This window comes from Stylophora pistillata, chromosome 14, assembly GCF_964205215.1.
Source record: "Stylophora pistillata chromosome 14, jaStyPist1.2, whole genome shotgun sequence".
In the NCBI taxonomy this organism is placed as follows: domain Eukaryota; kingdom Metazoa; phylum Cnidaria; class Anthozoa; order Scleractinia; family Pocilloporidae; genus Stylophora; species Stylophora pistillata.
This window is the reverse complement of record NC_142532.1, coordinates 13,252,998-13,275,793: the sequence shown is the minus strand read 5'-3', so window position 1 is coordinate 13,275,793 and position 22,796 is coordinate 13,252,998. Positions and strand designations below refer to the sequence as shown.

General features: G+C 38.9%; 2 protein-coding genes across 2 annotated transcripts in view; one reads left to right on the top strand and one right to left on the bottom strand.

Annotated features, from left to right (window-relative positions):
- LOC148716620 (uncharacterized) overlaps positions 1-22,796 on the top strand; it is a 57,404-nt gene that overhangs the window by 27,033 nt on the left and 7,575 nt on the right. Inside the window, exons 2-4 of the mRNA XM_088745724.1 lie at positions 19,540-20,029; positions 20,265-20,544; positions 21,449-21,629. Of these exons, the coding sequence (XP_088601850.1) occupies positions 19,570-20,029; positions 20,265-20,544; positions 21,449-21,629 (921 nt within the window). The 5' untranslated portion in view covers positions 19,540-19,569. The remainder of the gene's footprint in view (positions 1-19,539; positions 20,030-20,264; positions 20,545-21,448; positions 21,630-22,796) is intronic.
- LOC148716621 (uncharacterized) lies at positions 413-11,205 on the bottom strand. Its single transcript, XM_088745727.1, has 12 exons — positions 10,731-11,205; positions 10,216-10,495; positions 9,127-9,307; positions 7,410-7,493; positions 6,925-7,143; positions 6,197-6,307; positions 5,113-5,395; positions 4,429-4,717; positions 4,008-4,230; positions 3,313-3,596; positions 2,261-2,441; positions 413-1,796 (listed from the first exon to the last, which is right to left on the bottom strand). Exons 1-12 carry the CDS (start codon positions 11,188-11,190, stop codon positions 1,407-1,409), a joined length of 2,985 nt encoding a protein of 994 aa, XP_088601853.1. The 5' UTR covers positions 11,191-11,205; the 3' UTR covers positions 413-1,406.

The window sequence follows — 22,796 nt, the reverse complement described above, 5'->3', positions numbered from 1 at the left end:
AAAGCCAAAAAGCCGCGGTCTCACTGAATATCTTTGTCCAAGCGACAGAAACAAATTCGGCGTTGTTGGTGTAAAAATATATTATGGCAAATTTTTTTTAAAAAAAGTACCTTTCTATAACATCAATGAAATGGATAGACATTCTAGTCTTCTCGGATAAGGACGAATAAATGGAGGTCCCGTCTCCTGCAGGGTTAGGGGTAGGAGACGTTAATTTCCCACGCACGAGATTACTGTGTGATGGATATCCTCCCCTGGGGTGAGATGTGTGGGGGGAAAAGGTGAGGTAGTTGCATGGACTAAAGCGGCTGCCAGAGGCGCCTGATAATGCTGACATCCGATCTCAACCTTAGTAACACTGTAGACCTTAGCAATTCAGCCTATGCTGCTATTAAGGTATCGAATCATTCACTTTCAGAAGTGAAAACGTTTTATTTGCAACTATGGCTACTTAGTGGCGTAGGTGTACACACGCAAGATTTTTTCTTATACTCCATTCACAGCAATTAAAGCTTAGAAATGTGCTAAACCTGCTTTGATAAACATGGTTCAATTTGTTCTCTTGATATAAGCTACTTAAAGAGGGGGGCTTTGGGATTTTCGGTTTTGACTGTTTTTTGGATCGGGTTTTCGGTTTTTGGGCCAAAAAGGTTCGGTTTTTCGGTTTTGATGCTCAGGGCAGTTTGCGGATTTTACGTGTTTTTGCATTCGGTTTTCACAAAAACTCTGATGTGGTTTTCGGTTTTTCCTTTTTGACCCCTTTAAAGGTGAAAATGTAGCGGTTTTGTCAGGTTTGCATGCGGTTTTAGGTTTTACTGCCTTATTTCGTCAGTTTTTTCTCCGGTTTTGCGGTTTCCCAGAGGCCCCAATGCCCCCCTCCTTAAACTGAACTTTGTTGACTTCAAATCTAACGCCCTGAAAGGAAAAGTTAGTGATTTCTTGAATCTTATGAAATGTCTAGTTTTCTAGTTCTTCGTTTCTGATTTTCATTTAGTTAAACTTGGTTTTAACTAAACATGTGCTGCTGATGAAAATCGGGTCCTACTCTGCAGACGACGAAGCATTACATAAAAAAGACGATTTAATTCTCAATCATCAAAGCTACGTTTTCATTATTTTTTTTACCTAAAAGACTTTTTAGGATAGTAACATCCTTCGAAAACTAACTGTTTGAGTATTCTTTTGAATAATTTGCCATCATACTATTCTAAATGCTTTTATCTACTGCCATATCTTATTCAAAATATTTTTTGACTGGGATCAACACCAATTTTTTTCTTTTAACCACTTTGTGCAAAATTTTGCGAGTCTTCACTTTAAATGCCTACAAATGTACTTCGCTCGTTGCATTCGTGCAATGCACTGTTCCATTTTCGAGTTAAAAAGGGAAAGGAAAAAAAAATCAGTCAGGCTCTAGGGATGGGAGCGTGCTCCTCGTAAGAGTCCACAGGGCTGTAAACAACATCTTGATAACCAAACGCCACGGGGCCGCCAACTTCCAATCCCTGCGGGGTGGTCCACAATGAAGAGCAGGGCATGGCGACTACAGCCACACGGAGACCATAACGAACCTCCTCTGTTGTGATTGGCTGGCCTGTATCTTCATCAACTAAGGTGATCAGATCAGGAACTGTGGCCAGAATACTCTTAGTTCCATCAGGTTTGGCGACGAACGCCACGTAGTTTTCATTCTGAAATTCTATGCTGAGGCTTTGATCGATAAATTTCCCTGAGCCCTCGATGTTTAACTTTCCTTTGTTAAAGGCGCCTTCAGTTACGCGGCTAACATCAGCTATCTATATACAAGAAAAAAACCCCCAAATGTCAAATTATCATTACTGCACAGGTTTTGAGAGGCTTTCAGGGGTTGTTTTACCCAACAAGTCGGTGGACAAAACAACATTATCAGTACAAAAGTCATAGAATCTGACCGAAAGCCTAACAAACACCAGACGGATCAAATTTAAGGGTGCACCTGTTCCTATTGTTAGGCATTACACTTCTTGACTGCTATAAGAAAATGCTTGTCGATTCTAAGCAGTTAGCTTTGTGTCCTTGTTTTCTTGAGCTGAGGGAGGAGGAGGTGGGGGAGGGGGAGCGTGGAATGGCGAAAGGAAAGACACCTGAAATGCCAGCCTTCCATTCGCTTTGATCAACCTTACTGTTACTATCGAATTACTAATAAACGACGCTTCGAAAAAATAACAAAGAAACAAACAAAAACAAAGAACAAAAACGAAGGCAGGGGGAAAGATCGCACCTTGCCAACAATTAAGAGTTTCCCATTTTCGTGCTGAAGAATACTATCCACGGGGGACGCCTTATTGTGTCTTGCACGAAGCACAGTGTTCCCCAGGCGCCATGTTCTACTCAATGTATGCAAAGCACATTTTTCTTGCACATCTTTCCAATCGAGGACAAATGTAAAGCCAACCATACAGCTGAGGAGTAAATGATGATAAAAATAATAACACTAGTAAGAATAATTATAAACATCATTTATAAAAAGCACAATTTATTTACAAAGAAAAGAGACAATGTTGTTGCGACGTAGATAGGAAGTAAAAGGTAGTAGTGCCCATCACACCTGTAATGACAACAGATTTAATTCTCTCTCTTATCATGCCTTTAACATCAGCAGGTGTTAAAGATGCTAATTTCACATTTTTGGGTATTCTTTCTAATTGTAAAGAGATCAACTGTCCTCTACAAGTTTCACAAAAAGCAATTTATCGTTTGGCCCAAGACACAAGATCACAACAGTCAAACGCCAGCGTATATGCGAACTTTGTAATGACTTGGTAGCGTGCTTTCTCAGAACCAAGAGCGAATTACAAACAACCACTTAAGCCAAAAAGTCAAGTCGAGGTGTTTCAAAATCCTAAACTTTTTTGCTGAAGCTCAAAACAGATTGGTAAATCAAAGGTATCTCCGTATTTTAATGAGTTTTGTGTTCGAAAAGCTTCCAGTTTTCCAGTTTCCTTTAACAAATTTCTATTACCTGTGAGACAGCAGTTTTTCCTGTCTTCTTTGTAAGTATTTCGCGGTAAATTGGCGCGCAACCGGCCAAAAATGGATCCCCTAGCGCATGTCCGACGTTTCACCGCTGTGTTACGAGAAACTGATAATTCAAATCAGACAATGAACATTTAGCTTCCTAGCATGCTCCAGCCGCACAAAATACGCTGCACAAATCACGCGTGACTTTTTGAAGCTCATGTTAAACTACGGAATGAAAGAAAAGGAGTAAAGGAAAGCAGCACAGTAGCCTCTGAATTTCTACTATTAGCAAAACGGAAGTTCTTTATTTACCCCATCTCTACTGTTTTAATCCTTAGAAAGCCTTCCAAGTGCTTTGGCGTTTCTGCAAAGGTCAACGCAACTACATTTCCTTTCTCATCCCCCACAGCTGCAGGGTATGGGAGGCTGCCATAAACAAACGGCAAAAACATCTGCAACTCAGGAAAAGCTCGCCCCATGCCATCTGCGTCCACAATGGGGAGTCCCAGTTCTGCACCAGCCACTAAGGGCTCGATAGAGTTGGCACCTCCTATCTCGGCACACACGACTGCGACGACTTTACTTTTCGATTCAAGCTGTTTGAAAGCAAATAAAAAATGAAAAAAGTGAACTGAAGACATGACTTTGCTGTAAAAAGTTGTGAAATAAAATACCAATACCTCTTAAAAAGAGTGCAAGGTGAAAGGTGAAGTTTATTAGTATTCCCCGAAAAGACCCGAAAATATTTGCAGATGTCAATCCGAAGGTAGCAAATTCTACTAATTCATTCAGAATTCAAGCGTTGGTCTAGTCTAATGATCATATCTTACCCTCGCACAAGACAGTTTTCACCTATAACACCTGAGCCAACAGGGCAGCAGGTAAGCTGTTCTTCAAGAGTACACCAATTGCACAATTTGTAAAAGGATCGTTTATTAGAGTTTGCATGGCGAACTGCTAAACTATCCAGGAAAAGTCTATGGCAGAAAGCTTTCTCCAGCCCGTACCTCACTTTTAGAAGACATCCAGTCTTGAACATCTTTCGCTTCCCTGATTCCATCCCCATTGTCATGTTCATTAATAGCACCACCAGCCCTTAAAATTGCTGAAGCTGCCTCCACAGCTGAGATACTTTCTCGTCCACTAAAAAGCTTCTCAATCAAGATAACAGGGGCACCCATGAAGGCTGGAGTTATTACGTTACCCGTCAATTCAGGAGTTGATCCCAATCTGAAACAAAGGAAGTGAAAAGAAATAAGACTTTCAAATCAGAACATAAACAATGGTTGCCAACATTTAACTTTCCTGCTCTTCCCTCGCCTCCCCCTTTCCCAAACTTACATTCCCCATGAAGTTATTCAGTAAACATTCACATTTTCTTCACCATCAACGCCAGCCTTATTCCTGTAATCATCATCCTCAACTCACCTGTTCGGATGCACTACACGAATCTCCTTCTTATTCTTAATGAGTTCTAGCGCTCTCAGTCTCCCAAGATAAGGACTGCCTCCTCCACCACATCCCATGATACCTGCTCCGATGGCGATACACTCGATATCAAATTTGTTCAGAATCCAGTCACCTGTTGCCGGGTCTACATACGGATCACTAAACACAATGGCGTCCTCGTCTTGTGCGCTCGACTGCTGTGCCTCTTCAGAGACTTCTTTGAAAGGTGAAAGTTTTTCACTCGATAAGATGCTAGATATCTTTAATCCTAAGAAAAGGGAAAAAATTAGTAATTAGAATAATAAATATATTAACTGCTCTCTGGCTACCATTAAAGATACTGATTGGTGATCCCAAGAAACGACGTCATCGCAGATGCCTTTTTGTGAGGCTAATTTTGTTTACTTACTCGCAATTATTTTTATTTTTATCTCACGACAAAAGCAGAAAAATCAAAAAATTAAAATCGGGGAGTTCGCCCCATGTGGTGCCATTTGACAGGACGAGAAGTTTCAGGTTTCTATGGGTATGCAAGTACAAATGCAATAGATTTTTTACCAATCATAGCACTCGTTGTATCTAAGTTTTGTTATAATTATATATATTCTACTTTACAAGAAAGTTTTCTATATTTTTGTAGCAGACATGTAGTGTGATGATTACCCATCTCCGATAATTCATCAATGCTGTTTGCTTTGCACTCAGCCAAATCTCCAACCACTTTCAGGTAAAATCGTACTACATTTCCAGGCAGATAAGCCAGCGGAACCTCCTCTTTGTCGATAACTTCTAAGGTTTGTTCGTCAGCTCCAGCCTCCACTGCTCTTTTACGCGCCCCTCGCTCGGCCTCCTCCCATGCATTTTCACGGGTTGTGTTTTTCAAAGTGACTACATGATCAAATGTACCACTGACTTTACTTAAGGCAGCGCCAACGGCATTTGCAACCTATAGCATTAATGGTACACAAATGATCGCTCCTAACACACAAGATAGCAAACAGTGTGGGGAGAAAAGAGCTATGATAAGTAACTCAGTCGACATTTTTCATTGTGGATTCAAGATATCACTTTTTCATTATGAATGACATTTCTGCGTCTTTTGTTCATCCGTTTAGTGACGAAGGGCTAAGGCTCGAAACGTCAGCTTTTTAACTCTTTACGGTGGCCAATTTACAAATTCAACTTAGTTGATATTACCAAATAGGTAGAAAAGTAACCCAGTTGACATTTTTCATTGTGGATTCAACATATATGCCTTTTTCATCGTGAATGAAGTTTCTGAGTCTTTTTTTCATTAATTCAGTGACTCATTCTCACATTCAAGCTCACAAGATAGCAAACAGCGTGGGGAGAAAAGAGCTATGATAAGTAACCCAGTTGACATTTTTCATTGTGGATTCAAGATATGACTTTTTCATCATGAATGACTTTAGAAGACGTGACCCAAGTCCAGGGAAAGGATGTAGAAGAGAGAGCGAATGATATGCCTGTTCTTATCAACGAAAACTGACTTTTACCTGATAGTTTGGAGGACAAAATACTTTTTTCATCGTGAATGACGTTTCTGAGTCTTTTTTTCATTAATTCAGTGACTCATTCTCACATTCATCCTCCGGTCATGATAGAACCCTTCCAGATGATTACCCATTCAGGCTCTCTTTAGAAGACGTGACCCAAGTCCAGGGAAAGGATGTAGAAGAGACAGCGAATTATATGCCTGTTCTTATCAACGAAAACTGTCTTTTACCTGATAGTTTGGAGGACAGAATACTTTTGATGCTCCTTTCAATGTCTGTGACAAATCCACAAGAACGCTCCCTCCACCAACAAGGATAACAGGCTGGTCCTCACCGCTGAACTGTTTACGAATACAGGATCGGCATTAATACTCTCATTACTAACCCAGTACTTACGGTCCTGCACGCTCTAAACTTTCATCCGATCAAGCATTGTCGGAAGTGAAAATTCAGATTTCCAACTAATCTTACCTCATTACTTTCTTGACGGCCAATAATAATTTCAATCTTATGGATAAATCAATTTAACCTGGTTGCGTTCGAAAAATAGAATTGAGTTTGACAGCATTTTCTTTGCTTTCAACCATAAAATTTAACTTCTGTTACCAGCCTACTTAGTAACATCAGAGGCTCCAGCGGTCTACCATCACCTGTAAAACCTCTCATCGCCGTCTGCTGAGCCTGCGAGCAGGCTCTCGTGTTTGGATTTGTACACAGCCGCCAACTACACCATCGGCAGCCAAAATTATTCATTTTGATTGGCCGAGAGAAATGCATTCAGTTTCTCTTAAAATAATATGCAGAAGAGAGGTCATACTGAGCAGAAATAGGAATTCAGTGGAAAAATCGTAATAAGCCTTTAAGCCAGGCTACAAACTTTATTGCTGCTAACAAAGTTATAAAAAATATAAAATGATTGTATAATTTATATGTATTTTAAATGACATTTATAAGATACCTTGACCAAGTCAATTGCGGCTTCAATCTTTCTCTTGATCTCCGCCATTGCTCCATCCTTAACAACCTCTGGAATGTCCTTAGTTCTTTCCTTATCTCCAATCTCACAGAGGCCAAAAGCAACAGCTATGTCAGTAGATGTTATTATCTTCCCTCCAAAAACCAAAGCTTCAGTCATCAACTTGTATGCAACGCTTGATGGGCCAACTGTGATTACCTCCTGAGGGAATAAAAAATTATGTTGTAACATTCCTTTAATTATTTGTGGGAAAATATCTTGAGTTTGCTGTGATCGTGGGTAAAGCTTTGGCAAGGCTACACATTTATCAGCACATACCTATGCATATAATGAACATTAAATTATCACGTTTTATGATTTAAAACTGCTCACCGTACAATGACAGTATTTTTTTTTTTAAATATACTTTTAACAATAGAGCCTCCCTCCTTCTTACGGAACCTTTTTTAACAATGTTAACGACAAACCTGCGTCTGTTCTATGACTGATCCTCCTCCAAGTCCCACACTTAGCACATCAGGCATTTGGAAGTTGGTGTTAACTCCTCCAATCTAGATTTATTTACAAGTAAATGATGCACATGGAGTTAAAATATAATAAAGCCTAGTCTAAAATATCCGTAATAGCTGAAGGCTGATAATCTAACCAGTGAACCGATTTTTACTCAGACATAGAAAACAGCCAACCCTATCGCTTAGCGGGGCTGCAAGTCTGAACGAATAGTAGGTTGAGTATTAACTATCAACCATTTCAGGTCACAGTTCAAATAACCTATTGTTTCCAATTTGATTTTAATTTGTTAGGTTCATAATCCACTGTAAGTCTAACGTTGGTTATTTTGTAAAATCGAGACGTTGGCGCGCGAGGCGGTGCTATCGTAAATTCAAAGCCGTCATCGCGTGAGAGCAAATTGCTACAAATGTTCGCTTCTGCGTCGATGTTTACATGAAAAGTCGCTTTCGAGGATTCAAAGTCTTAAGAGTGTTAACGTGCCTTTACTTCGATTAGATAAAAGTTTGAAAAGATAGATCTAATTTGCGACCTAATCAACGCAAAGGAAGTTTGAAGTCCAAAGAAGGTTTACGTTATTTGCCGGATGGCGCGGATGCAGAGAAGAGGCCCAGCGTTAGCAACCATCCTAAAGGTCAAATGAAAGGTAAGGTAATTTTCATCACAATTGGTTCTTTTTAGTTACGTGGAGATAAAATGAAATGGCTTGAGAGCACTGATCAGCTTTTAGTTCACGGAATAAATCAATTGAATGGATCGAGTTTGGAATACGCCGCAGTATCACAGAGCGGCGGAAAAGCAGTTTGCCAAAATATAACCTCTAGTTTTTTCTTTACAAGATACATAACTACTTTGCTCGAAATAGAAGGGCGAGCAAATTCCATATGGGGCAGACGAAGCGATATCGTAACCTAACGTCTCGTAAAAGATTGATCTGTCAAGGAAACTTCTCCGGTTTGACGAGGACATGCAACCAAGTGAAATCTCTCCAAGCATACGTCTTCTTTTCAGATAAGATACAGTGATACAGTGCATTAGTTGAATTGTTGTGTATTAAGACAGTGAGATTTGTTCATCAATAAACTATTTTGTCGTTATTTATGCGTGTTTTATGAGTTGTACGGCCGAAGTATAAGGCGGTATTTTTTAGTAAAGAAAGACAAACAACTTACAAATTTAAAATCAATTTTTCTGTAATATTAAAAAAACATTACTGTACCACCAATTAGAATGTTCGAGAACTTGTTCCAAAGTGTTACAGTAGAAATATGCTCCAATTTTAAAACTGCACGGCTGAGCTCAGTTTCTTAAGAATTAATCTCCAGAAAAATGGCCCTATCTAAATTAGCTAATCTCCCCGTAACGAGTCACAATCTTAATACTTAATAATTGATCATTAACTTTAACTTAAGATTATCTAAAAAAAAAAAAAAAAAAAATCAATAATTGATCTACATTATTGAGAGACCTGTCACAAGGATGGCAGTCTTTATTACATAACTTTTCCATATTAGCTAGGTTACAGGCCTTGGCAAATTCAAGCATAACTGAACTAAACTCCCAAGGTGTATTGTTATAATTAATGATTACTACTCTCAAGTTTTTCCTGAATTTAATCACAACATACTGTAAATATGACATTTAATGTTTACAGTCTTCGAAATTTTACTCAACCTTAACTCTGGCAGAAGCTTGTCTCGGAAATCCCCCTTTAAGCACTCCTACATCAGTAGTGGTTCCCCCAATGTCAATAACAATCGCATCTTGCACACCTGACAGGAATGCTGCTCCTCGCATGCTGTTTGTTGGGCCTGATGCAAATGTTAACACAGGAAGGTGTAGAGCTTGCTCTGCACTATAAAAGTAAATACAGAGACATAAGTTATTTCCATGTATACTGCCTCGTATACATGGAAATAACTCATACAACACAAAGTCTATAAAATCCACAGTAAATTTGAGGAACTTTCTAACTTTGCAAGCTTCCAGCTTGTCTCACACATGTTACTTACATAAATTTATGTAACCAATAAACTTTAGATATTTGGAGCAGTTGAAACAAAAAGCCCTGAGACTTCAAAAGAGTCTTAAGAATCACTGTAATTGCACTGGTTAATATTAATACATGTTATCCCCCATGAATATCAATACATGTAAGAGTTGGCATTTTGAGCAAAGAAAGGACAAAGACAAAAATAAATCTTTGAGGAGATTTGTTAAACATAGTGATTGTAAAATTATAATTATTACTTACTGACAGCTGATAAAACTAATGGTCTTAGGAAAATCTAGAAGATTATGCTCATTATTTTCAATAAAATTATAAGAATGCAGATTACCCCACATGTATTATCAAAAAAAAATACAATGTTCCTCCTGAATGCCTCCTGGATGGCTAAATATTAATTAACAATTTGTCTCAATATCTGAACAACCTCTTCTATCATAGTTCAACATATGTAAGAGTGAATTAGCTGGTCTTCATGTTTTCACATTTTAGTTTCCACTGTATGCACAATCATGAAGAAACCTGCAGTAATGCATAAAGCCAAAACAGGATTAAAATACCAATTAATAGTTACATAACCATCTATGAGTGTACCTAAAACTGAGGATCCAAAATACTTATAAGAATATCTCCCTATACACTGAAATTGTGTACATGTACTTTCAAAAGATATCATGTGACTAAATAAAGACCACCAGTGACTAAATAACAAGATGACTCTCAGTCAAAGTTAATGGTACAATAAAGCAACGTACCTTATTATGGTGCCATCATTCTGCGTGAGATAAAAGGGACATTTCAAGCCAAGGGTTGTCAAAGCGTCACAAAATGCCGCCACAGTCTTTTTGCAAAGTGGCTTTAGACTCTCATTAAGAACAGCTGCATTCTCCCGCTCTAGCAAGCCTATCAAGCCCACTTCATGAGAGAGTGTCAGACTCATATCTGGATGGGCAGATCTGATAATCTCAGCTACTTTAACTTCTTGTTCTTTTGAGGCAGGAGAGAAAACTCCAACAATGACAGCATTTCTTATTCCTTAAGAACACAATAAGATACATCAGGTAAACCACTTGAATGTTGAAATAAACATAACAATAATAGAAAGAGGATTTCAGTATAGCCCCATGTCCATGTGAGCTCATCCACTCCACAATTTAGCAGGCATGCATCCTTCTTCCAACAGTGAAATTAATGATGCTCAGAGAAGGAGAAATCAAGTAGTAATTATTACTGAAGGCAAGGTAATTCAAGTGAATTGTAGACCACAGACCTGCTAGGTGTACTTCATTAGCAATCCTCTTCACTTCTTCCTCATCAACATCAGTTATACATGAACAGTCATACTGAAATCCTCCATTGAGGAAAAAGTGCATTCCACCAACAACATTCCTCAGATCAGCAGGGAAATCACACAAAGGTGGGATGGCTCTAGTTGCTGGTCCACACAACCTTAGCACAGCCACTTTGGTGAGGAACTTCCTCTGGACCACAGCATTCACAAAATGAGTGGTGCCAATGTTTACCCTAGCCACATGTTGAGTTGGATTGGGTTGATATTCCTCTGGAAGCTGGCTCAATGCTGATTGGATGGCTTCAGAGATACCAGAAGTCACATCCTCAGTGGTTGGAACTTTAGCTGAGCAAAGCACCTCCTTCATTCTAAGGACCACAGCATCAGTGTTTGTCCCACCAACATCAACACCAATATAAAGCCACTGCATGGTGGACATGTTAATTAAGGGTTTTACGTATAGACCTCACTGAAACAAACAACATTATTGTCTTAATTGTCTTTGTTTGCTCATTGGTTGAGCAGATAAGGCCAGCAACTATTAGCAGAACTAAATTTTAGCAATTTGAGTATAGCATGTTTTCAGAATCAATGCATCACTTCAACCCAACTTTGAAGCACTTATATGACCATGCAATTGTGACTAATGCTGAGAGGTTACCAATCCTACAGACCAGGAAACCTGTATGGATGGATTAGTCCAACTGTGGATCTAGGGGAGGGAGCTGGGGGGCCCGGCTCCCCCTAAATTTGGATAAAAAAATAATGCAGAAGAGAAAAAAGCTGATAGGTGTACCCATACACACAAAAAAGCACCCCCCTTTTAGCTCAAGGTCTGGATCCACCATTGTAGTTAGTCCCTATCTGTCATCTACACCTGATTATGGTTAAACGAGACATTACAGTAGAATAGTAAGACAGTATAATTAATTAGGTAATGTCTTTATTCAATAAGGATTACACATTAAAGTTAAAAAATAATATGTCAGGGCCCTCAAAGAACAAAATATATACATGTGCAAAAAAGAGATAAACTATGGATATAAGAATAAAACATATGGGCCTGTTTATATGAAGGTGGGGGACCCCAGGCAGGTGCAGTAACCCACCTAGCTGTAGTAAAAAATAACTCGCCTTTACTTACAATACCACTATCCCAGGGTCCCAGGGTGAGGTTGTTGGCATGCTTGTTTGTGTAACATGAACATGACCCCAGCTAGGTGGGTTACCCCACCTTGGGATGGCAAATTTGACATGGGTTACTCTGCCTGGAACACCAGGCAACCCACCAAGTGGATTACCCCACCTATCATGCAATTGTGATCAAGATAAAACAGTAGATTATATTCTTAGACAGGTAGGTTTAACTTAGTAACACCACCTATTGTTAGCATTCTGTGTATACAGTTATAAATTCATTGTGTGCTTTGCGTACATTAGAACTGAGAATGACAGAAGAACTGCAGAGACATATTTTTTTAAAAAAAGGTCATGTATTTTCTTAAAATCTCAACATATGTCTGCAGCTAAGATTTGTGCTGTGTAAAGGTCAAATTGTCCAAAAAATTAATATAGTGACAGCATTTTGAGGAGGCAGCCATGCATCTGTTCTAATGTGGACTAACGATTTGTGTCACTTGAGGGCACAGCAGCACGAAGGCAAAGATGAAAGTGAAAATAAGCTTTATTCTGTTGACCCCTTCCTTATAGGGGCTTCTTCAGTGACAATTAAAGTTAACAACACCATGCATCGAGTACTGTAAAAAAAAAATTGCAATGTAAATATAAAAAATAGAGTGATTACGAGCTAAAGAGGCCGATTCAGAGCCACCCGACATAAAGCACAGAGGTGCAACTCAGTTGTTTGAGACTACACCATTTAATGACTGCCAGAACTGCTCCTGGAGCTCACTTTAAATCTGTGTTGAAAAGGCATGACTAAGCTGCTTTACAAAGTTAAATGAATCATCTCACTAGTTCCATATATACAAGGAAACAATTCAATTTAAAATTATATGTTCTCTGTCCAGAAACGGTTTTAAAAAGTGGAAATTGTTTGGAGCCACAAGGTGTCCTATGAGTTATCTCCCCTCTTCTTATAAACTGAGCAGACAGTCGTGTATTTTGAAGCTAAAATGGAGTCTTGGTATAATTGAGATTGAACTAAGGGGATCCAATGATGATATGATGATGAAAAAAAAAAAACAATATCTGTATCGTCAAAAATGTAAGCGAAGATTGAATTTTAATTTTAATTCTTAAAGGAATGTTTATGCAACTTAAATTGTTTTTCTAATATTATGCAGCCTTTGCCTGACTTTCTGACACTCACCTCTCAAAAGACCAGATTTCTGTCACACCTGCAATTTGGATCAGAGTAAAACTAAACTTCTGAACTCAACTACTACGTGAAAACCCCTCCAATAAAATCTTCACTTGTTGTTCCACAGGTGACCCAGGCTCACTATTTGTGTCACATGCACATGGTTAAAATAGAGAGAACATATGGGGTGAAGTTTAGGTCTGGGAATTTGCTTGAAAATGGAAATAAAAATCAGTGAAACTTACCATGTGGAGATTTGTTGTTGTCCTTAACATTTACACGAGGTTTAGGGAAAAATACTCTTCTTCACCTTCTAGAGAGACTCTACTATGAAGGAAAGGCGAAGAAGAGTGTTTTCCTGAAACTTTGTGTACACATTAAGGACAACAACAAATTGCCGCATGGTAAGTTCCATCGATTTTCATTTCCATTTTCAAGCAAATTTCAAGACCTAAACTTCGCCCCATATGCTCTCTCTATTTAACCATGTGCACGTGACACAAACAGTGGGCCTGGGTTACTTATAGTTGTTCTTGAAGATTGCTCAGACGACTGAGTTGGCAAAGCGCTTGAGGTTCTTAACACCTTTTTCCGTATTTGAATTGATACGCGGAACTTTCGATCCAGACTACCGTTTCTGGTTCCCTGTTCCCTGTTGCTGTTCTAATTCTAGTGACATCCACACCGAACGGCAGACAAACAAAAGATTCAAATTTCTTTTCGTGAGCAGTTTAGAGTTCGAGGAAGTCCTAAACATGACCTTAGACCACTGAAAACCTACATTACACACGAGTGAAATAACTGATATACGAGAAAAAAACTATTGTAATGGTAAGCTAACGTTCCGAATTAAAATTTCTCCACGTATATGGTGTTCTGTTGGAGATTAGCCGTACGCTTATGCGATCTTCATCGCTTGGATCATCGATCACGCAACATTACTATCGAAAGAAATACATTGAGCGATTAGGGTCAGTCGGTCACGTTACATGTACATTCTCCAGTTTCAGCGACTAATTTGTCTCATCAGAAAAGGAAACTAGCGTGGTTCTCTTTCTTCTTCGTCATTTTGTCCATTGCTATTTGCAATATATATATTATAAGAAGATATATGGCTTGGTCAAAATCTAGTGATCTTGATCATGCTCGAGATAATCGGGTGATCAAGATAACGGGTTGTAATAGGGCGGACGCTAGCTGACATAAATCAATTCAACAACGCCGCGTCGGGGAAATGTCTTATATTATCGGAACCTCCAAGCATCTATCATTCTCAACTGGTTTATTAATCACTTAGAAGCTAGCAAAAACTGAAATACAATAAATTAAAATCGGCCATTACCATACAATAAACGCTAATCAAAATGTACTAAACTCGAACACGCGGAGCGTGTATTTAAGTAAATCAAAACGACACAAAGCAATTGATTATACACATTTCGGTTTATGAATACAAAAATAAATATGATGACATACCTCTTTCCCCGTTCTAATATTCTACTATTTCGACAATCCCTTTGGTTATGCTTGCGACTAACGCGTGCCTCGTGACCGAATGAAACAAACCCGACAATTCAAGAGTATGTCACACAAAACAGAACAAAACAAGGTTTTGAACGTTAGGTTGGAAAATATAGAATTCGGAACCGGAATACTCGGAATATATATGCCTTGAATATATACCTTTGAATATAAACCTTGTACTGATGGATTCTTCAAGGTTTATATTTCAAGGTTTATATTCAAGGTTTGTATAATAAACGCGGAAAGGTGTCGAGTAACTGACGATCTCTCGATTTTAACGGTAGACGGCATCCTCGGAGACCCAGGGGCTGAGTGGATTTCAAGTTAGGGCATGAAGAGCCCCTGGGGACATTGTCTTACAAGACTAGTTCCAAACGGTCGCAGTCGTTCTGCCATCTGATTGGTGCCAGAAAATCTTTGTGTTTTTCTGCCCAATCAGAGTGAAGTGTGCTTTAGAGTTCTTTCGTGTGTTTTAACACGGCCATATACTAGTAGCCCAGTTGCTCGCCATGTCTATTAGGACCGTGCGACAGAGATTTGCTTGAGGTGAAAAGTTTCAGTCTCGGCACACAACGTAAGAGAAATCGATCAGATTGTCCGCGAAAATCTTACCGGAAATTATACTGAATACTTTCGCAGGTATCACTAGAGAACGTGTTGCGAGGCTTGTATACCACACGATGGTTGCAGTCAATTGATATGTCGCTTTAAACGTTAAACTAGATTTAGGCTTAAATCTTTCTAGATTTTTTGCATAATTTGCTGTGAACTTTGCCTATCCCGTGAAGTTATTTCGTCGCACGGGCTACGCAGGTATGTCGAGCAACTGGCTCTTTCGCCTACGTAGCTTTCTGCTTTCTCTACCCGCCAAAATCTAATCTGAGTAGTAAAGTCGTTCACAATACGGCCAAGGTTGCAGAGAACGTTAAGTTCGTGGACGACCTCCAGCAACTACTAAGAGAAAGCTTAGCTGTGTTTCCGGTTAGCTAATTAAAATCTGAACAAAAACGTATTAACGAGAACATCGTGGGAAGGAGAGATGTTTTCGGGCAGTTACCGAAGGGGTTTGGAAAGAGCTTAATCTTTCGACTGCTATCTAGTGTTGAAATTCTTGAGCTAGGTAGGCCACGGATTCTCTTCTATTCCCTTGGTCATTGTCATTTCACCTCAGTCTGTCGAATTTTGAAGACCAAGTTAAATACCTTTGATCATTGGGAATCGATCCGATGCTGTTTTCAGTGGGAAAAACAAAACCAAAGACCAAGAAATATTGGATGGAAAGGGCGGGTTTGCTTTATTGCAAATGTCAGCTTAGTAGTACAGGGTCATCTACCCACATCTAATAAGCAAATGTTTCCACGCTTAGCTATTCTTTGGTTCTGTCCTGGTGTACCGGTTCACAAGGGAATTACCATTGTTCTTTCTTTGTTTAGGAGTCATTGGTTAGCTGTTGTGTATTGTTCGGTCTTTTGTATCGGCTCTTGTGAACCGGTACACGAGGAAAGAACCTTTTCTTTTTTATCGAGCGAAGATGAGATTAGATTTTGACATGCACAGAAAGTTGCGCAAGTACCAGTTGCTCGACATACCTGCGTGGCCCGTGCGACGAAATAACTTCACGGGATTGGCAACGTTTCAGTCAAAGCAAATTATGCAAAAAATCTAGAAAGATTTAAGCTTAAATCTCGTTTATCGTTTAAAGCGAAATATCAATGACTGCAACCATCGTGTGGTATACAAACCTCGCAAACTTTAAAACACGTTCTCTGGTGATACCTGCGAAAGTATTCAGTATAATTTCCGGTAAGATTTTCGCGGACAATCTGATCGATTTCTCTTACGTTGTGTGCCGAGACTAAAACTTTTTACTTCAAGCAAATCTCTGTCGCACGGTCCAAACAAACGTAGCAAGCAACTGGGCTACTAGTATATGTCCGTGTTAAAACACACGAGAGGACTCTAAAGCACACTTCACTCTGATTGGGCAGAAAAACACAAAGATTTTCTGGCACCAATCAGATGGCAGAACGACTGCTACCGTTTGGAACTAGTCTTGTAAGGCAATGTCCCCAGGGGCTCTTCATGCCCTAACTTGAAATCGACTCAGCCCCTGGGTCTCCGAGGATGGGTAGACGGCTGGCCAACAGCTAATCTCCACGTGGTAAGTTTCACTGATTTTTATTTCCATTTTCAAGCAAATTCCCAGACCTAAACTTCACCCCATATGTTCTCTCTATTTTAACCATGTGCATGTGACACAAATAGTGATCCTGGGTCACCTGTGGAACAACAAGTGAAGATTTTATTGGAGGGGTTTTAACGTAGTAGTTGAGTTCATAAGTTTAGTTTTACTCTGATCCAAATTGCAGGTGTGACAGAAATCTGGTCTTTTGAGAGGTGAGTGTCAGAAAGTCAGGCGAAGGCTGCATAATATTAGAAAAACAATTTAAGTTGCGTAAACATTCCTTTAAGAATTAAAATTAAAATTCAATCTTCGCTTACATTTTTGGCGATACAGATATTTATATGAGAACGATCCTTCGCAGTAAAGCACTATTTGAGCACTAGTGGAAATCAGACCTGAAAAAAATTTCAGGCCTGTACGGGATTCGAACCACTGACCTCTGCGATACTAGTGCAGCGCTCTACCAATTGAGCAAACAAGTCATATACGTCTCATAACCGCAGTTCACACATATGTTTCATATGTTTGTTGTTGTTTGATTTATCATCTACGGGTTTATATAGAATTAATTTGATGGCCTGCTCCCAGTTGGCTTGTTAGCTCAATTGGTAGAGCGCTGCACTAGTATCGCAGAGGTCAGTGGTTCGAATCCCGTACAGGCCTGAAATTTTTTTTTTCCGGTCTGATTTCCACTATTGCTCAAATAGTGCTTTACTGCGAAGGATCGTTCTCATATACGTCTCATAACCGCAGTTCACACATATGTTTCATATGTTTGTTGTTGTTTGATTTATCATCTACGGGTTTATATCGAATTAATTTGATGGCCTGCTCCCAGTTGGCTTGTTAGCTCAATTGGTAGAGCGCTGCACTAGTATCGCAGAGGTCAGTGGTTCGAATCCCGTACAGGCCTGAAATTTTTTTCAGGTCTGATTTCCACTCTTGCTCAAATAGTGCTTTACTGCGAAGGATCGTTCTCATATACGTCTCATAACCGCAGTTCACACATATGTTTCATATGTTTGTTGTTGTTTGATACAGATATTGTTTTTTTTTTTTCATCATCATATCATCATTGGATCCCCTTAGTTCAATCTCAATTATACCAAGACTCCATTTTAGCTTCAAAATACACGACTGTCTGCTCAGTTTATAAGAAGAGGGGAGATAACTCATAGGACACCTTGTGGCTCCAAACAATTTCCACTTTTTAAAACCGTTTCTGGACAGAGAACATATAATTTTAGATTGAATTGTTTCCTTGTATATATGGAACTAGTGAGATGATTCATTTAACTTCGTAAAGCAGCTTAGTCATGCCTTTTAAACACAGATTTAAAGTGAGCTCCAGGAGCAGTTCTGGCAGTCATTAAATGGTGTAGTCTCAAACAACTGAGTTGCACCTCTGTGCTTTATGTCGGGTGGCTCTGAATCGGCCTCTTTAGCTCGTAATCACTCTATTTTTTATATTTACATTGCAATTTTTTTTTTACAGTACTCGATGCATGGTGTTGTTAACTTTAATTGTCACTGAAGAAGCCCCTATAAGGAAGGGGTCAACAGAATAAAGCTTATTTTCACTTTCATCTTTGCCTTCGTGCTGCTGTGCCCTCAAGTGACACAAATCGTTAGTCCACATTAGAACAGATGCATGGCTGCCTCCTCAAAATGCTGTCACTATGTTAATTTTTTGGACAATTTGACCTTTATACAGCACAAATCTTAGCTGCAGACATATGTTGAGATTTTAAGAAAATACATGACCTTCTTCTGTCATTCTCAGTTCTAATGTACGCAAAGCACACAATGAATTTATAACTGTATACACAGAATGCTAACAATAGGTGGTGTTACTAAGTTAAACCTACCTGTCTAAGAATATAATCTACTGTTTTATCTTGATCACAATTGCATGATAGGTGGGGTAATCCACTTGGTGGGTTGCCTGGTGTTCCAGGCAGAGTAACCCATGTCAAATTTGCCATCCCAAGGTGGGGTAACCCACCTAGCTGGGGTCATGTTCATGTTACACAAACAAGCATGCCAACAACCTCACCCTGGGACCCTGGGATAGTGGTATTGTAAGTAAAGGCGAGTTATTTTTTACTACAGCTAGGTGGGTTACTGCACCTGCCTGGGGTCCCCCACCTTCATATAAACAGGCCCATATGTTTTATTCTTATATCCATAGTTTATCTCTTTTTTGCACATGTATATATTTTGTTCTTTGAGGGCCCTGGCATATTATTTTTTAACTTTAATGTGTAATCCTTATTGAATAAAGACATTACCTAATTAATTATACTGTCTTACTATTCTACTGTAATGTCTCGTTTAACCATAATCAGGTGTAGATGACAGATAGGGACTAACTACAATGGTGGATCCAGACCTTGAGCTAAAAGGGGGGTGCTTTTTTGTGTGTATGGGTACACCTATCAGCTTTTTTCTCTTCTGCATTATTTTTTTATCCAAATTTAGGGGGAGCCGGGCCCCCCAGCTCCCTCCCCTAGATCCACAGTTGGACTAATCCATCCATACAGGTTTCCTGGTCTGTAGGATTGGTAACCTCTCAGCATTAGTCACAATTGCATGGTCATATAAGTGCTTCAAAGTTGGGTTGAAGTGATGCATTGATTCTGAAAACATGCTATACTCAAATTGCTAAAATTTAGTTCTGCTAATAGTTGCTGGCCTTATCTGCTCAACCAATGAGCAAACAAAGACAATTAAGACAATAATGTTGTTTGTTTCAGTGAGGTCTATACGTAAAACCCTTAATTAACATGTCCACCATGCAGTGGCTTTATATTGGTGTTGATGTTGGTGGGACAAACACTGATGCTGTGGTCCTTAGAATGAAGGAGGTGCTTTGCTCAGCTAAAGTTCCAACCACTGAGGATGTGACTTCTGGTATCTCTGAAGCCATCCAATCAGCATTGAGCCAGCTTCCAGAGGAATATCAACCCAATCCAACTCAACATGTGGCTAGGGTAAACATTGGCACCACTCATTTTGTGAATGCTGTGGTCCAGAGGAAGTTCCTCACCAAAGTGGCTGTGCTAAGGTTGTGTGGACCAGCAACTAGAGCCATTCCACCTTTGTGTGATTTCCCTGCTGATCTGAGGAATGTTGTTGGTGGAATGCACTTTTTCCTCAATGGAGGATTTCAGTATGACTGTTCATGTATAACTGATGTTGATGAGGAAGAAGTGAAGAGGATTGCTAATGAAGTACACCTAGCAGGTCTGTGGTCTACAATTCACTTGAATTACCTTGCCTTCAGTAATAATTACTACTTGATTTCTCCTTCTCTGAGCATCATTAATTTCACTGTTGGAAGAAGGATGCATGCCTGCTAAATTGTGGAGTGGATGAGCTCACATGGACATGGGGCTATACTGAAATCCTCTTTCTATTATTGTTATGTTTATTTCAACATTCAAGTGGTTTACCTGATGTATCTTATTGTGTTCTTAAGGAATAAGAAATGCTGTCATTGTTGGAGTTTTCTCTCCTGCCTCAAAAGAACAAGAAGTTAAAGTAGCTGAGATTATCAGATCTGCCCATCCAGATATGAGTCTGACACTCTCTCATGAAGTGGGCTTGATAGGCTTGCTAGAGCGGGAGAATGCAGCTGTTCTTAATGAGAGTCTAAAGCCACTTTGCAAAAAGACTGTGGCGGCATTTTGTGACGCTTTGACAACCCTTGGCTTGAAATGTCCCTTTTATCTCACGCAGAATGATGGCACCATAATAAGGTACGTTGCTTTATTGTACCATTAACTTTGACTGAGAGTCATCTTGTTATTTAGTCACTGGTGGTCTTTATTTAGTCACATGATATCTTTTGAAAGTACATGTACACAATTTCAGTGTATAGGGAGATATTCTTATAAGTATTTTGGATCCTCAGTTTTAGGTACACTCATAGACGGTTATGTAACTATTAATTGGTATTTTAATCCTGTTTTGGCTTTATGCATTACTGCAGGTTTCTTCATGATTGTGCATACAGTGGAAACTAAAATGTGAAAACATGAAGACCAGCTAATTCACTCTTACATATGTTGAACTATGATAGAAGAGGTTGTTCAGATATTGAGACAAATTGTTAATTAATATTTAGCCATCCAGGAGGCATTCAGGAGGAACATTGTATTTTTTTTTGATAATACATGTGGGGTAATCTGCATTCTTATAATTTTATTGAAAATAATGAGCATAATCTTCTAGATTTTCCTAAGACCATTAGTTTTATCAGCTGTCAGTAAGTAATAATTATAATTTTACAATCACTATGTTTAACAAATCTCCTCAAAGATTTATTTTTGTCTTTGTCCTTTCTTTGCTCAAAATGCCAACTCTTACATGTATTGATATTCATGGGGGATAACATGTATTAATATTAACCAGTGCAATTACAGTGATTCTTAAGACTCTTTTGAAGTCTCAGGGCTTTTTGTTTCAACTGCTCCAAATATCTAAAGTTTATTGGTTACATTTATGTAAGTAACATGTGTGAGACAAGCTGGAAGCTTGCAAAGTTAGAAAGTTCCTCAAATTTACTGTGGATTTTATAGACTTTGTGTTGTATGAGTTATTTCCATGTATACGAGGCAGTATACATGGAAATAACTTATGTCTCTGTATTTACTTTTATAGTGCAGAGCAAGCTCTACACCTTCCTGTGTTAACATTTGCATCAGGCCCAACAAACAGCATGCGAGGAGCAGCATTCCTGTCAGGTGTGCAAGATGCGATTGTTATTGACATTGGGGGAACCACTACTGATGTAGGAGTGCTTAAAGGGGGATTTCCGAGACAAGCTTCTGCCAGAGTTAAGGTTGAGTAAAATTTCGAAGACTGTAAACATTAAATGTCATATTTACAGTATGTTGTGATTAAATTCAGGAAAAACTTGAGAGTAGTAATCATTAATTATAACAATACACCTTGGGAGTTTAGTTCAGTTATGCTTGAATTTGCCAAGGCCTGTAACCTAGCTAATATGGAAAAGTTATGTAATAAAGACTGCCATCCTTGTGACAGGTCTCTCAATAATGTAGATCAATTATTGATTTTTTTTTTTTTTTTTTTAGATAATCTTAAGTTAAAGTTAATGATCAATTATTAAGTATTAAGATTGTGACTCGTTACGGGGAGATTAGCTAATTTAGATAGGGCCATTTTTCTGGAGATTAATTCTTAAGAAACTGAGCTCAGCCGTGCAGTTTTAAAATTGGAGCATATTTCTACTGTAACACTTTGGAACAAGTTCTCGAACATTCTAATTGGTGGTACAGTAATGTTTTTTTAATATTACAGAAAAATTGATTTTAAATTTGTAAGCTGTCTGTCTTTCTTTACTAAAAAATACCGCCTTATACTTCGGCCGTACAACTCATAAAACACGCATAAATAACGACAAAATAGTTTATTGATGAACAAATCTCACTGTCTTAATACACAACAATTCAACTAATGCACTGTATCACTGTATCTTATCTGAAAAGAAGACGTATGCTTGGAGAGATTTCACTTGGTTGCATGTCCTCGTCAAACCGGAGAAGTTTCCTTGACAGATCAATCTTTTACGAGACGTTAGGTTACGATATCGCTTCGTCTGCCCCATATGGAATTTGCTCGCCCTTCTATTTCGAGCAAAGCAGTTATGTATCTTGTAAAGAAAAAACTAGAGGTTATATTTTGGCAAACTGCTTTTCCGCCGCTCTGTGATACTGCGGCGTATTCCAAACTCGATCCATTCAATTGATTTATTCCGTGAACTAAAAGCTGATCAGTGCTCTCAAGCCATTTCATTTTATCTCCACGTAACTAAAAAGAACCAATTGTGATGAAAATTACCTTACCTTTCATTTGACCTTTAGGATGGTTGCTAACGCTGGGCCTCTTCTCTGCATCCGCGCCATCCGGCAAATAACGTAAACCTTCTTTGGACTTCAAACTTCCTTTGCGTTGATTAGGTCGCAAATTAGATCTATCTTTTCAA

What these genes read in the sequence shown, in the direction of transcription:
- LOC148716621 (XM_088745727.1), bottom strand. Translation starts at nt 11,190, where the DNA reads ATGTCCACCATGCAGTGGCTTTATATTGGTGTTGATGTTGGTGGGACA. An exon ending in AATGATGGCACCATAATAAG is followed by an intron (nt 9,308 to 10,215) that starts GTACGTTGCTTT and finishes TTACTTTTATAG; the next exon opens with TGCAGAGCAAGCTCTACACC. An exon ending in ATTAAAACAGTAGAGATGGG is followed by an intron (nt 2,442 to 3,312) that starts GTAAATAAAGAA and finishes TTTACTCCTCAG; the next exon opens with CTGTATGGTTGGCTTTACAT.